The 17,012-nt window shown below is 34.9% G+C and overlaps 2 protein-coding genes across 2 annotated transcripts in view; one reads left to right on the top strand and one right to left on the bottom strand.

The window, feature by feature from the left end:
- LOC145319979 (FMRFamide receptor-like) overlaps window positions 1–17,012 on the top strand; it is a 92,628-nt gene that overhangs the window by 55,790 nt on the left and 19,826 nt on the right. The window lies entirely within an intron of this gene.
- On the bottom strand, window positions 1,360–14,192 carry LOC145319339 (uncharacterized). The gene is made up of 2 exons (XM_080161419.1): window positions 13,829–14,192; window positions 1,360–4,299 (listed from the first exon to the last, which is right to left on the bottom strand). The coding sequence occupies exon 2, from the start codon at window positions 4,266–4,268 to the stop codon at window positions 1,932–1,934; it is 2,337 nt and encodes a 778-aa protein (XP_080017545.1). The 5' UTR covers window positions 4,269–4,299; window positions 13,829–14,192; the 3' UTR covers window positions 1,360–1,931.

Raw genomic sequence — 17,012 nt, 5'->3', positions numbered from 1 at the left:
TTTAACAAGGATCAAAAGGGATAAGACAATGACCGATAAATTGATGTACATCCCAAATGATGTTACAAAAATTACCCTTTCTGTAGATTACGGGTCCCCAAGGCTATTAAGCTAAGGAATAAGAAAACATGATTATAAAACTTTGGGGACCAGTGTAATAAAAAGCCCAAGGTCCCCTCCATCCCTGAGTTTTAAAAGCTTTTACATCAATTGAAAGGATCAGTAATATTTGACATAAAATCACTTCACATAAATTCATTTCACATAAAACATTTGACATAAAGTATCATTTGACATAAACTCATTTGACATAAAGGTACATTTGACATAAAAACGTTTCACATAAACTCATTTGACATAAAGGTACATTTGGCATAAAGGTATACTTGACATAAAGGTACATTTCACATAAAGGTACATTTCACATAAAGGTACACTTGAAATAAAGGTACACTTGACATAAAGGTACATTTGACATAAAGGTACATTGAATGGCAACCGGTGAACAGAATCTCAGTTCTGCACCACAAGCCTCGCACGACTGAAGTCCCCATGTCTATACAGTCATATTTATATGAAAATATTTTTAGAAGATTTCTAAATTTTTTTTTGAAGATTTTCAATTTTTTCTGGAAGATTTTAGAAACTTTTATTAATTATTAAAAGAAAGCAAAATTACCTCGGGGAAAATCTTCAAAAAAAAATTTAAAAATCTTCTAAAAATATTTTCATATAAATATGACTGTATAGACATGGGAACTTCAGTCGTGCGAGGCTTGTGGTGCAGAACTGAGATTCTGTTCACCGGTTGCCATGCTCGGGGAAAAAAATGACAACCTCGGGTACACTTTGAAATGTATCGTAATGTGAAACGTTTTATGCCAAGTGTACCTTTATATCAAATGTACCTTTATGTCAAGTGTACCTTTATGTCAAACGTACCTTTATGTTAAATGTACCTTTATGTCAAATGTACCTTTATGTCAAATGTACCTTTATATCATATGTACCTTTATGTCAAATGTACCTTTATGTGAAACGTTTTTATGTGAAGTGTACCTTTATGGCAAATGTTTTTATGTCAAATGTACCTTTATGTGAAGTGATTTTATGTCAAATGTTTTATGTGAAATGAATTTATGTCAAATGATATTATTGTAGAAGTTTTGCTTATTAAAGCTATAAAAACTTCTTAAAAAATAAAGATAGAGATTTTAACGACTAGATAAACCTGTGACGTACTTACATTTGAAATTACTTTAGATATAAATCTAATTTATGCCTGTATTTATGATAATATTCAACAAAAGCAGTAGATAATTTCGGTAAACAATTTGTACAAATTTAATCGTAGTTAAATCTGAAATATATAAATTATTATGGTAGTATTTAAAAAACCAATCATTATCGACAATCACAGGCAAAGAAATATCACATAATATAAATCAACACTAATATAAAAATAAGCTACGATCATAAAAAATCACAACCACTTCCGTTGAAATATAAATTAATAATAAATTTACGTAGCATTTATCCCACATGGGTGAAGAAGTACACAGCGCAAATGCCGCGTAAAATTATCTAATCACAAATGTCGTCTTCGTATTTTCTTATATCATTAAACGAACACATATTTCACAACACTCCCGCAACAAAAGATGAAAATACAAAAAAAACGACATTTCCTTATCCAGTTAGGTTCTTAAATGAAACCTCTACTGATAATAAGATTAATTATAGTATTGTATTTAGTTAGGTTTTAATGAAACCTGTACTAAAATAACATTAAATGACTCATATTTGCAGTTAGATTTACAATAACCTCTACTGACAAATAGAAATACATATGAATCTCTTGTAAAAACCATGACTTAATAAAGGAAATTACCAGTTAGGTTGTAATAAAACCTCTACTGGAATAAATTACCTTAATAATTAAGAACATCTTCCCACATCTGTATCTCCTTCTTACAAGGTAATAATGATCTGAGATCAAAATTAGCAGCCCTCTTCAAACGGGATGGAGCAGAATTCCTACCAGCATTACTGGATGTAGATGACCCAGATTGATAGCCGCTAGATGATCCATATTGTCTGCTAGTAGATGGTCCAGAGTGACAACTACCAGATGGTCCAGGTTGACTATTACCAGAAGGTTTTGGTTGGCTAGATTGAGAAGATGCATAAGTAGACTTGGTTCTATCCTCAAGGACATTTAACATAGCAGCTTTACGTTTAGATCTTCTAGTGAAATAATAACTAGGATAGCATTTACGTTGACTGGCCCTCTTGTATTTAGCCTTCCTCTTCTCATTCCAGAGCCGATTTCTAGCCGTATTTTTTCCAGGTACCTGTCTGAAAACAGCTTGATGTATACCTGAAGGAAGAGGGTCATCAGATGAAGAATGGTGATTCACTAGATCAACTCTATGTTGTTGTAGCAGAAGATCAGCCTGTTCCACATTATCTTGAGCATGAAGATTAACAAACTTCCTTTCCTCAGTAACTTGCTGCTGCAACACATTTTCTCTAGAACGAGTCAACAGGAATTCCAATCTCTCAACTCTCTTAGAATTGGCATAAAGTTTGTCAATAATATTCCTCAATCCTGTATAGACTCTGGGATTAGTCACCCAAAATACTGTTAGATCATGATTAGACAAACGATTCATATCATCAAAGAGATCTCCAATTAAATGAGGGTTTAGTCTTCCCCACTCAAGATGAGTATGAATGTATGGACGACTATCAAACGAGGATAGACGACAAACATCTTCAAAGACAGAATCAGTAGACATAACATTGGAGCACTGAGGGCTAGGCTGCAAACCATACCTTCCAGGCTTTAAAGGTTTGCCAGAATCATCATCATTACGGTAATGTCTTCCAAACATTATGTAATGATAATCAAGAGGAGTCATAACATCAGGAGTCTTGCTTACAGAGGAAGCCATTTCTCCAGACTTGATAAGATCCTCAATAACATGATACTGATTCCAGAACAAGTAACGAATATGGTGAAGGTAGCGAGGACCACCATATTGCAAAGCAGGAACATCTATGCATAACTTGGCAAGAGCAATGATCTTTTCATCCTTCTCATTCAGAGACCTAGTCATAGAGAGTCTATCTCTCTCACATTCTGATTCAGCCTGTTGGTAACTAACAACATAAGCTCTTTTCAATGCTTCTGCAATGAATTCAGTAAACCAGGATATAAACTGAAGCTGAGTCAGTTTGAAAGAAGTCAGGACCACAACAGGATCAGGAAAACAAGTTCTAAGAATATGACCAATTAGAACATCATAAACACTTGTTATCTTATGCAACTTTCGTAGAAAATTATCAATATTTATCCGGAAGCTTTCAGGTCTTGCAAAACTTGTAGCCCGGCAATCTTCTGTTTGAAAGGAATTGCCAATGACCACACTTGATAAACTGAACAGATTATAATCGTCCAATTTGCAACCAGCAGTTACTGCAAGAGAACCAAGGTCAAAACCACGCAAATCTACATAAACTCCATACATCTCTCTGAGAAACCCTCTCAAGGTCAAAATGCTTCTGTGAGTCTCATCTGAATACAGAATTGGGAGCTTACCCAAAAACTTAATAAGTTCATCATGAGGGGCAACATTAGGATTGAATGTAATACGTTTAATAGTATTACTAATGTTTTCTTCAACAAATGGGAAAGCCACAGTAATGGCAGAGAACTGTCCATCAAACACAATGAAATGTGAAGGAACATCAATAAGATCCTCATCACTGTATTTGGAATAGTCAATGACCAATTCATTAGACCCCTTGAGAAGCAGCTCATACATATGCTTAGGGATCTTGATGGTCAGTAAGTAGAAAGGAAGTGAAGGAGAGTTAAGCTTAAGAGCTCTTCTTTCTTCCTGTTTGCTCCAAAAGTCAGCAGATGACTCACAAAAGTCATCAACATTGAAACGAGCTAGATTAAATATACTCATATGCAGTTTAGCACTAGTATAACTTGTATCCAGCTTTGGTTGACACCAAGATTGGTGATAGTCCATATCAATGCGAAGAGCAGTTTTCAAGCAACCACCCTCAGTCCTTATCCAATGATAATCACTTGGAGGACGTTCATGAACATCAGCATAACCAGAAATGACATCAGAAGCAAATGCATTATAACGTTCTTTGCAATTATTTTCCCAGGCAGGGAAGAATAACTTGTTGGTGAAATCAAAAGGATTATATCCTTTACATCTATACTCTTTGTAGAGAGTAGACATCTTGACAATGGAATCCACCGAGCTGGAACCTCTGATAAACAACCATAATTAGATAATTAAGCAATTGAATTGGGTGAACAACTTACCCGTATTCATCTTAACTAGAAGATTGATATCTTCATTAAAATAATGAAATGTTATAAAATGATGCTAAAAATAGGAAAAACATCTCCATCTTAATATCAATTTTAATCACCATACACATATAAAAACACTATATATGATTATTAACTATAGTACAGTATATATTAAATACAATATGTATACTTCTATATTTTTTTTAAGGTCTTTTTTTTAATTTTATCTTTTTTTTTATATATTTTTTATTATTTTTATTAAAAAAAAACAATCAATTTATCTTCTTTATTTTATCAAAAAACTCCTTGGAGTTTAGATTCAAATCATCAATTGAAGACACTAAACAGATATCTCTTACAGATCTGTTGACTACTGATAATTTACTGACACCATTAGGCAAGATTTGAGGATAGGAGATAATAACTCCTCGTCCTTCCTTCAGTATTTCTACAACTTTACCAATTTTCCAAACTTCCATTTTGCTATTAACATTATCCTTAAAACGAAAAACAACAATATCCTGAAGTTTTACCTCATCTGATTTGGACCAATTATCAGGTTTAGGTATCAAATGATGAAGCCTATCAAGAAGAAGTTGGTACCAATAGCGTTGGATATCATGAACTCTTTTCAATAACTGAGTAGGTGAAGTACTTTCAGAAATGATCAATGGACCATGAATAGAGCGGTTATTATCTCTACCAAGCTTGAATCGGTTGGGAGTAAGGAGCTCCCATCCAAAGTCTAGATGAGATTGGTTATCGGACCTAGCCATGGGGATATCATCAATATCTGAAGACATCCTAGCAAATATTGTATCCCATTGAAGTGGGGTCATGGCAACAGCAGTGTCAATAGCAACCTTTTTGAGCATGTCTCTAAGAGAACGAATTTTTCTTTCAACACGACCTCTTGACATGTGGTTCTTTGCAATTGACGGAAGTATTTTTAAGCCTAATGATTCACGCAGCTGTGAATTTGCATCTCGAAGAGACACTTCAAGCTTATTAAGAGAAGTCAGTTGAGTACCTTGATCAAGGTACAGAGCAGCAGGAACACCATGACGAGCAGAATGGCGCTCTAATGCAAGAACAATGTCTTGTGTTTCTATTCCCTCAAGTGCAAGAATACTAGTTGCAGAAGTCAAGATACAGACAATAACAAGTCCATAAATCTTTAGTTCTGGTTTGCGAGCAGTTTTAAAAGGTTTGCCTTTGAAACCATACACTATGTCACACATACTATGGTAGAAAGCAGGAACAATTTGGTATCTAGATTGGGGATGATTTCCCATTTCCAGCTCAAATGTTTTTCTTAAAATCAGTCTACATCTGGGACAGTGTTTACGCACAGCTAAAACAATTTTTCTGGCATTGCCAATAGGGAAGACAACCTTAGTCAATTCTCGCAATGTAGCCTCTGTGCCACTGTGTCTACGGACATTATGATGAATGTGCATCAGAATAGAATAGAAAAGTTCAGAATCTGAAGAAACAACAGGCAGTGATGAATGAATGTCCTGACCATCAAAGAAGATAGAGAAATCAAGATCCTCTGTTACAACTTTTGCATCCTGATCTATACGGCTCTTATTAAAATAAATGCCATCTTTTAAGATAAAACCTTTAAGCTTTGCTGGAGGCAAGACTTTGGATAATCTAGAGGATTCCAGGCGAAAGAAATAGTCCTTTGATTCCTTCATGAGGAACTTATCATATTCAACTTGTATTCCATTAGTAAGTTCAATTGTAGTACACTTTTTGCACAGCTGGGAACGAATAATTCCCTTGCTTGTATGTACCTTGTGTTTCAGTGACCATATAAAATCATTTACTCTGGACATGACTGAAATAGCCTTTGAGTAACCTGTTGATAGAATATCTATAAGTGCAGCACCTTTCCCAGATTGAAAGAAAACAGAAGAATGTGATGAGCAGGAACAGTTAAGGCAATGAAGATTCTCTAGTGACGAACCATGACAATCATGAATGGAGAAATGACCATTGGTTTCATGACAGCCATCACAATGTATAGCAGAAAACACAACATCTTGATTGTTCTGTGAAGGAAGACTTACTTCTGGAAAGTATTCAGTGCTTATTGCCTGGTTTTGCTGAGAAGATATTTGAATTTGTTCAAATGAAGTCAGTGGCATGTCCTGTTTGGGTTTTAACATCCATGAAAGCCCTGAATGCCAATCACTACTGTATGATATATCTTTGGGAGAAATATTGTTAGGCTTGGTGAGAAGATCAGCTAAATTAAGCTTACCATCAATGTGAAAAAGAGGAAGGCTGTCAGACTTGCCACAAATAGAGAAAATAAGACGACGAATCTCTGCAACACGGTTAAGACAATATAACCTGAGTCTCTTATTTGTGTTTTGACACCAGCTGAGGGCAACAGATGAATCTGTAACAAAGATTACATCAGTTACTAAATCCCCAAGAGCTTGTTTGACATCATAAGCTAGACCTGCAGTGATACGAATTGACTCAAGTTCATTTCTTGGTATACTCTCTTTCAAGAGCTTGCTTCTTGAAGCAAGAAGCTTACAACTAAATGAGCCATCAGGAAGTTTGACACCAGCATAGATACAGCCACCTCCTGCATTTTCTGCAGCATCACTAAGACATAGAAGTCTTATATTTTCAGCAGGCACATCAGGTGGAAAAATGTATCTCTCAACCTTCATGTTTGGAACTTCAAGGAATTCCTGGAATTTAGACAGCCAAAAATCCTGATTTTCCTGTGACAATGGTAAATCCCAATCCATTCCATTCAAGAGCTGAAGACCCAGTTTTAGTTGGATTTTATAAGGTTCCCATTTTCCTAATGGGTCAAACAACTCAGCAGTCTTTGAAACAGCAGTTCTCCTTGTGAGGTCAACAGAATCAAGAATTTTAACAACATCAGATGGATCCCGGATTGGGAAGGGGTTGGGGGCCTTCATACCCCGTTTCTTCTTAGAAAAATTTAATTCTGTGAAACCAGGGGCAATAGAATCCTCCATGACATTCCATTTATATCCTAAAATTCGAATGAATTCTTCCTGGATCTCTTGACCAGATTGGATAATGAATTTAGGAAAGAATCCACCCTTTTGGAGAACCTCTGATACCTGTCTAATTTGTTCATTTACAATTTCTAGAGAAGAAGAACCAGGTAAAAGGTCATCAACATACATGTCAGAATGTATAACTTCAAAAGCAAGTGGATATTCATCCTTTAGGAGACGGGATAGCTCCTCTAAGGCATATGTTGCTTGGTTTGCACTGCTTGTAACACCATACCAACACCGAACAAGAACATAGACTTCTGGTGGAATATTTGGATCAAGACTAGTATGGAAAAGGAACAGCTGATATGTATAAGAGGATGGTTTAAGGTATAGTCGGTTATATAACTTTGAAATGTCAGAGCTCCAAAGATACTTCCGACATCTTGCTCTGACTAAAATATCATTAATCTTACGCATCCTATTTTCACCTTTAGCAAGACACAAATTAAGACCTGACATGCTAGGGTCTACCACAAGCCTGACCGGCGTTGTGGTAGAGTCCTTTCGCACTATGCGCCAAGGCATGAAGTGTGAGAATCTATTACCTCCTACCAGTGATTGGTGTTCAGGAGGAAGATCACTCAACTTCTTCAGAAATCCTTTCTCTATAAGGTCACTGTGAACGTTACGGATCTCATCTTTAACAGAGTCAGGAAAGCGACACTGAGATTTGTAAACACGATGAGCCTGAGAGTAATTGTCATTACCTCCATGTTTTTCTGAAAGATATTTATCTGGATCCTTGATAAATGGCAAGTCAACTTCAACCCTTTCCTTTTCAAGATTAACATGCACAGATGCTTTAATTTGCTCCTGCTCAATTTTTTCATTTAAAGAGATCATTTTGAGGCGATTGGAGGAATTACATTTGCATTTTTGGCATTGATCACACCGGTAGTTGATTGTTTCGTCAATATCATCCTCATCAAGGTAATCTCTCTGTTTAGACAATGGAATCTTAGCTTTGTAAGCATAAGAAGTAGCAATGCAGATACAGTGATTAAGAGGACAGTCAGCAGAACTAATAGCTTCTTCATCTTCAACAGGTTTACCAGCCTCTGTAAAATCTTTACAAGTAAGAGGAGTTGGAAAGAAATCATGACCTGAACAAGACTTTTGAGAATAGTCAAGAATTGGATCAGCAACCAAGTGCACACCATGCCCAGTGTCAACAAGATTTGGTTCCAAGTTGCTCATGATAGAAGGATACAAGGAATTTCTATACTGAGAAATAGCCTGAGTGAAGAAAACAGTCATGAAATTTACACTGCCATTAAAACGTTTATTGACAGCAGTGAAAATCTTGCTGGGACCACCATAACAATATCTAGATCCATGAGCATCAATAAATTGGCTTTTGTAGATACCTACACCATTTGGAATGACAAAAACACACTCCGGTTCCATTTCAGAAGCCTTTAAACCAATTAGAAGTTTGACTCTATCTCCTCCAATGTAAGGTGGGAGTTTAGTTTCAAGGGGAAGGTTGGAGTGCTGTATTGCTTCAGTATTAAGCTCAGCAAGATCATACCTAGGGAAACTAGAGGTAATGGCAGACATGCCTTGTGCAATGATTTCATAATATTTGCCCTTAGAATTAGGGCCTAAGAAGGTTGAGTATGAACCATACGAAGTCCATATGTTACCTCCACTAACAACTCCAATAGCAGCAGGTTCTTCATTAACAACCTTGAAGGATAACTCCTCAGCCAATTGACCTTCTACAAGGTGCTGATTGGCTCCTCTGTCAAAGAGAGTTAAGACGTGCCGACCCTTAATGTTAAGGGTCTGCATAACTGCAATACTATCTTCATAAGTTTCTTTGACACACTCAATATCAGAAGAATCTTCCTGATCACCAGTGCAGGTGTTAAAGACAGGAGGAGATTCATTAGGATTCATTGGGCGGGACAGTGATTTAGGTTTTGGAGCAGATTTTGATGAACTTAGGACCTGGAAGTGCGAAGCTAGAATGACAGGTGTTTTAAGAAGAGATGACTGAAAGCCAGGAATGTACTTTTCCAAGCCTTCAAGAAGACTGGCATTGGATGGTTTCTGATGCTTATCTGAAAAGCAAAAGAGGACACAGAATGGTATTCTTGGTCTACCTGGTTTGCTTTGGATTCTACAATCATTACAGACAAGAACATCAGGAACTTCATTATTCCCACATGTCCTGCCCTTGCATAATTCAGAGGATTGTAAACAAGTGGAACAATATCTATACCTAAACTTCTTTTTAAGCTCAACACGCTCCAGTGGGGTTTTAAGAAAAAATTCTCTACACTCAGCAATGGAATGCTTGTGGTTTGGGATAAGACATGGAAACTTGGTTTTACTTACCGGCTTAGGAGGCTTGGCTTCTTTTCTTTCAAATAGAGCCTGATTTGGTCCAATAGCCGAAGTGTAAGTAGAGTGTGAATCATTAGAATCATCAGACTCATTGCCAGTTTCATTGGCATGAAAAGTTTTCACTTGTCTAGCCCTTTCTGGTTCTTTCTTAGCCTTAGAAGGTGGAGCAATGTTAGCCTTGGTACGACAAGATCTATCTGCAAGTTGGTAAGCCTCATTGACAGAATTTAGAAGAAGCTTGAAAGCAGTCCGTCCCTTTATGCGAATGGTATCTTCATTACATCTATCCATTATCTTAAAGAATTCATTTTTAGCATCCTGGGGAACAAGAGTTAACAAATGATGCAAAAAATCCTGAGAATAGATGTAGGACTCTACATCCTCATTGTCTTTTGCACTAAGCATGGAGCTGATTTTCTCCAGAGTGCTCTGAAGTTTTCTTAAATAAGAAAGTGATTTGACAATGTCAGAAGAGTCAGGAATGTGATCCTTGGTTACAGGTGAGAGCAGATTGTGCATTATTGTTTTAGGATCTCCATACCTGTGTATGAGAGTCCTTTTCATTGCATCATAATCATTCTTAAACTTTGTGGTTTCCTCCTGTAATACTGGACTCAGGAATTTGTTGTAAAGAAGAAGAGCTCGCTCATGATCAAATTCAAAGTCCTCAGTGGATGCTTCAAATCTCTTAAGAAAATCAAAGATGTCTATGTCTGAATTATTATCAAAGACTGGGATGGTATCATAGAGCATGTTTCCCTGTGATTTTCGAGAAGCACCTTTAGACTGATACAACTCACGAATTTTTGATGTCCACTTAATGGCATCACTTATAACATCTGAGACTCTCTCTCCAAAACTGTAGGAAAAACCTGGAGTTTTGCAACAATCTCTTAATGCACGATTAAGATCTCGTGTTTGCATTTCAACAGCAACAACCTTGTTTTTGTGAAGATCAAGAATATCATGCTTGGATAGCTCATCACTGATTGAAGGGGAGAGAAGATTTACTAGACCATTCATTTGATCTTGGAGAAGTTTACCCTGCAGATTAAGTGTACTGACTACACTACTATGCACAGAATTGTTATCATCATTATTAACAGATATGTTTCCATGATGAACCGGCCTATTCATGAATTCAACCTGGGGACTGATGGGTTTGAAATTATGTTGTCCATTAAATGCAGGGGGGTCGGAACCCTTATTGCCATGAACATGACCTGCATTGGAATCTAACCAATTACTAACTCTACCTTGTGTATTAGCATTATTGCCTGTAGGACATACAGGCGCTGTGCTATGAATAAAGTTCTGATTTCTAATATTAGAAGCAGACTGAGTTAAAGGATTAATTGGTGTTTGGGAATTATGTACCCCTGGTCCTGGTGGAGAATACTGATGGAATTCAGGATTGACTTCCTTAGATTGTTTTGATGTAGTCAAATTAATCATGTTTGATTTGAAACTATTGAAGTCAGCACGAAGGGAATGAGCATTGCTAACAATCTGAGTAGAAAGTGCACGAATGGATTCCTGATTTAAGGAGATACCTGTACTTACATTGAGTAGGTTATCTACCTTATTATTCAGGAGTTCTACCTGATCCTTTAAGCTGGAGAAATCCTCTGATTGAGGGTTAGAATGAGCAGAGTGTTTAGATTCTAAATCTGTTAACCTGTGTTCAATAGAAGATAATTGTTCAGGTAATGCATTCAATGATTGAATGGATGAATCAATTACATCTACTCTACTGAGTAATTCATTGGGTGAATGTTCTAGTATCCCTACTCTCTCACTGATTAAACTTAATCGTTGTCCCAGTGATTTTAGGTGAAATCTGTCTCCTTCCAGAGCTGTCAGTCTACTAATAATTGATTGGTCTGTACCCCGTGAAACATTGGCATGTAGTGTGGATGTGAATCCATTGAAATCAGACAATGAAGTTTCACTGGCAACAGCAAGAGACCATTTCAGTTTGTGGGCTTCTAGCTGAGAGCTAAGAGAAGAGAATTTAGTTATCAAGCGTTGATTATTCAATTCTGAAGCCTTTATTTGACCTGGGGAGACTAGTTCAAGAAGAGCATTATAGGTAGAATGTATACGACTAGACCAATCTGGTTCAGATCCAAGATTGGTACCAAAGTATGCAACATGAATGGAGAGCTGATCAAAGTAATATTCAAGACTCTGTGCATTCTTGACATCCTTTATGTCAGGAATCTCTGGAAGGGTAGTCAATGCTGTTCCAGCACTATCAATGAGAGGGGTAGTCATATAATTATCTCCACTGGCACTATTGTAATTAGGTGGAGTAAGAACTGATGTGGACCTAGAGAGTGATTGATTCGGGGTAGAAGAAACAACCTTACTACCTGTAGGTGTAATCCCAGATACTCTTATATCAGGTGGGTTTAATCGCCTTACATTCTGTGGATTAGTAATACCACTGTGGGGCGTACAGCTAGGAGAAACTGAAGAACCTGCAGCAGACCTGAGGGTATTACGCCTGGAGCGAGGATTATCATTCATCTTTCCTCTGTTTTCAAGAAGCAATCACACAATCTTTTAGAATTAGGTAATCCAATTACCTCTATTCTTTAAAGAACTTAGCATTGAGAACACAACTGATTGAAGACAAATAAAGCCTGTTGAAGTATACTTTAATTTTATTGTTTAAACTGTAGTATGTGATAATCAGGAGCACAATTATATTAAAGTATTATATGTAATACTTTATTCAATTTTTTCTCATCTTAATTATATTATCTTAAGTGTTATATTTAACAATAATTAGCTGTTGTTGAAACTTGTGTAACCTTTAATGGATTATTTAACTAATATTTAATAAATAGAAAACTGAATTGAGTAATCAAGTTACCTATATTCATTTAAATCTAGTGTCAGTTATTTGTTTTATATTTATTTTACTTAGGTACCTACTGATGCGGGTAATATTTTTTAATATTTAGGAATGAAGTTTTTTCCTTAATTATATAATATTACTATACAAGGTAAATAAGCAAGATTATAATACTAATATCAAATATTCTATATGAGAAAAATATTATATAATATGATATGCAATTAAACTTGGATTAATAAAACTGAGTTTAAATGACTGGGTATAATGAGTACATGATAAAGTGTACAAATCTTTCAATACCTTACCTACCAAATTAGGCAGGGGATAAATTAAAAGGGGGGGGGGGGGAAGGGTTAATAAACCATGTTCCAGATATTTAGTTACCACTTTTTTCTTAAATCTTTACCACTAAGCAAGTAAAATGCATGTATAGAGGCTTAAAATAGAGCAGAAATGGTAATTGATGTTTTAACACAAGCAAGAGAATGGGTTCTGCATTAAACCCCTTTCTCAAGTGTATAGTTTCCACCCAGAGTTATATGGGGGGGGGGGGGGGAAAGGGTAACAATAACCCTTTGACCTAAACCTAAATCCCCTAGTAACAATAATGAGGTTTTGACACGAGCAGAACTGCATAAACTTAATGAGGTTTGATCACGAGCAAAATGCTAAAGTTTGATCGAAGTTCTAACATGAGCAGAAGTGTGTAAACTCAATAGAGTTTTAAAAACGAGCAATGGAATAGGTTCTACATAAAACCTTTTTCCTTAATATAATATGGCTCTGTTCCTTTAAACTTAATCCCTTAAATAACAATAAAGGGGATGTTTAAATTTGAGCAGAAATAGTGGTATGCACTTAACAATATTATAACTATATTATATAATTCACTAACCTGTAATGAGAATGAATAGTAACATAGAACTCAAGTACATACCAATTGGTGGCGCATTTTTAATAAAGATGAAGATGTTTTTTCAATTAAAAAAATGCTAATGAATTTAAAGTTAATGAACGAAATAGTATAAAAAGGCACGCACGCGATTTTAAGATCGTTTTTCACTATTAAATTTGTACTGTAGAAGTTTTGCTTATTAAAGCTATAAAAACTTCTTAAAAAATAAAGATAGAGATTTTAACGACTAGATAAACCTGTGACGTACTTACATTTGAAATTACTTTAGATATAAATCTAATTTATGCCTGTATTTATGATAATATTCAACAAAAGCAGTAGATAATTTCGGTAAACAATTTGTACAAATTTAATCGTAGTTAAATCTGAAATATATAAATTATTATGGTAGTATTTAAAAAACCAATCATTATCGACAATCACAGGCAAAGAAATATCACATAATATAAATCAACACTAATATAAAAATAAGCTACGATCATAAAAAATCACAACCACTTCCGTTGAAATATAAATTAATAATAAATTTACGTAGCATTTATCCCACATGGGTGAAGAAGTACACAGCGCAAATGCCGCGTAAAATTATCTAATCACAAATGTCGTCTTCGTATTTTCTTATATCATTAAACGAACACATATTTCACAACAATTATGTCAAATATTACTGATCCCAATTGAAACTAGTTTTTTCTTTTGGTATTGCTGATAATAAAATGAAGCAATTTGCTATTTTCATCATTTGACATGATTATTAAAAGACAAAAATATTACATACAATTTTTTTTCTTCAATTACTACATCCTTCACAAAACCTGGTAGTAATCAACTCCAAATAATCTGATTTTCTCTAATTATAGTAGAAAAAATCTAGATCCTGGTAAAAATATAAATTAACACAGGTAAAAAATTGTACATTTTTTATGAATGAATAAAATATGACATAAAAATTGAGCTGAATTCATAATGTCAAAATAGTAACGACATGTATATGTCGTGTCAGTCATACACAATACTAGCGGCTACGCCCCTAGAGTCCCCAGTTTTTTATTTTAGTTGTAAAAACAGTAAAAAATGAAGAGTAGTGTTTTTTTTCTATGGATGATTTTTTTCTTCAGTGGTTGGTGGTAATCTCCCCCAAAATAGTTATAAACCTCCCTTGTAAAGGATAACCAAATTGGTTCAGCCGTTAGCGCGATCCTTCGGTACACACACACAAACACAGACGGATAGACTCCTGTTACTTTTATAATCATATTTTATTAATATAATAATTGTCAGTGGATAGTAATAATTGGTGGATAGGAACCGGTTCTCATCCATACGAAAAAAACTATGTCTAGCACCGTATTATATCCAGCTTTCTACGAATATAGAAATGTACAATCAAAAGATTAAAACAGGTTTTTTTAGCCGGTGCCTTCGGCACCTCGGGGCTAAAAAAACTAGTTTTAATATTTTAATTGTACATTCTATATCCGCGGAAAGCCGTTTATAATTCGATGCGAGAAATAACTATTAAAAAGAAAAGTAAGAAATATTTTAACAATGTAAGAAACAAATTTTTTGAATAGTTTCTAAAATTGGATCCTTTGAACTGAATTAGATCAAATGGTTTAGGTTTAAATCTTTTTGTAAATATGCTTTTATGTACGTCATTCACTTTTAATAATATCTTTGTAAGATTATTCATCGCCAAAGGGAAAATTATCTCTAAAAGATCAATAATATTTAAACCGTAAAAAAAATCTTGCCTAAAACCAATGTAAAATTGAATATTTGGTCTTCAAGATCTTATTTTAAAGTATATGTTTTTCTTCTTCATATCTCTGACAGTCTTTTGGCTATGTTTCAATGTAATGATGGTTCTTGTTAATATGATTTATTATATAAACAATAAATAATATCAAATAAATGAATGATAGATAATGATCACAAGTAGGATGACAACATTCATAAAAAACGAAAGCAAACAAATCAGACAGTCGGAATAATAAGCATAGCATTAATATAGAATAACAACGCAATTATTATCTAACTTTATTAAATAGTTTCAACAAAATTTCTTTTTAAATTAACACAAAACTACTTAAATATAGGATATAATTGCCATGCATACATTTCTACAATCAAATTAATAGGATTATTATACAATCTATAATACAAAGTAGAACGATGTCTGTCTGTCCGTCTGTCCGTCTGACCGTCTGTCCGTCCGTCTGTCTGTCTGTCCCTTAAGATCTCGGTAACCACTGAACCGATCGGATTCTACTCTTCAGGGTATCTACCTATTGGTCCTGTGGTGGTTTTAAGCTATTTTCTCGGGGGGTGGGACACCCCCAACCCCCCCAAAAACCAAAAAATCCCCCCCCATTTTTTTTTTTTTTTTTTTTTTTTTTTTTTGAAGGAGTTTCCATGGTCCTTTATGGTCTCTCGCAATAATTTTTTTTTATCACCTCTTGGGCAAAGCCCCTAGAGGCTAGGGGCGAAGCCGCTAGTATCAAATATTGTTTTTTAAAGCCCAAAATCATCATGTTTTAAATTAATGTACGGACTTTCTGATATTAATTATAGAGTTGTTACGCTTTATGAACTGTACTCAACCGTTACAAGAATAATCATGGCAAGTTTCAAATCAATAGGACAATTCTAACATTCCCTTAAGTAATGACGGCCTTACGAACAAACCATAAATTTAGAAAAAAATGAACAAAATGTTTTGGTCTTCTCTGAACAATCGTGTTTTGTCCTAAAATTATCAACTGCGTTGTTTAAGTCAAACAAACATAAATTTACTTTTGCAACAGTAAAGTCAAATACAAAGATTATATAAAAGGCAAATCTGAAACAAATTATTATTGGAAGGGTACTATAAATAAAGTAGTAAATAACATTTTTTAGTTTAAGTTTTTAATACTATTAACATAAGTTAAATGAAATAGATTGACAGATATAATAAAGTAACAGGAGGTGTGTTTGTGTATAACAGGATTTCGATAACCAGGGAACCTTTACGATAAAAAAGGTTTGTAACTATTTTTGAGGAGGGTAACACACCTTCCCAAGAGAATAAGATTAGCTCCAAAAAACTGATTTTATTGAAATAAAAAGTGGAGGGTCGTTTCCCCCATCCTTCAAGTGCCCCCAGAGGCCTCTAGGGGGCGTAGCCGCTAGTATAAGATAAAGTAGCTCCGCTACTAGAATACTGTTTGTTTGTACAGCCGTTACAACTCTGATTTGGCATAAGACAAGCATATACTTGGCCAACACATGAAGTGTTTCTTTAATGCTACAGAAAGGCATTTGATAGTTGCCTTTTTCATATTGTTGTTTTCAGATATAAATCTTTATAATAAATGGGAAGCCTTGAATGACTAACAAATCTTTAATGCTTTTCTCATATTAATAAAAACATTATGTTGAATAACCTCATGTTCGAATCTTTGATATAAGTTTAACAAAGAAAAAATT

The sequence above is a fragment of the Acartia tonsa genome, chromosome 5 (genome assembly GCF_053477335.1).
Source record: "Acartia tonsa isolate MP-2025a chromosome 5, ASM5347733v1, whole genome shotgun sequence".
Classification (NCBI taxonomy): domain Eukaryota; kingdom Metazoa; phylum Arthropoda; class Copepoda; order Calanoida; family Acartiidae; genus Acartia; species Acartia tonsa.
The sequence above is the reverse complement of the archived record's forward strand: the minus strand, read 5'-3'. Positions and strand labels throughout refer to the sequence as shown.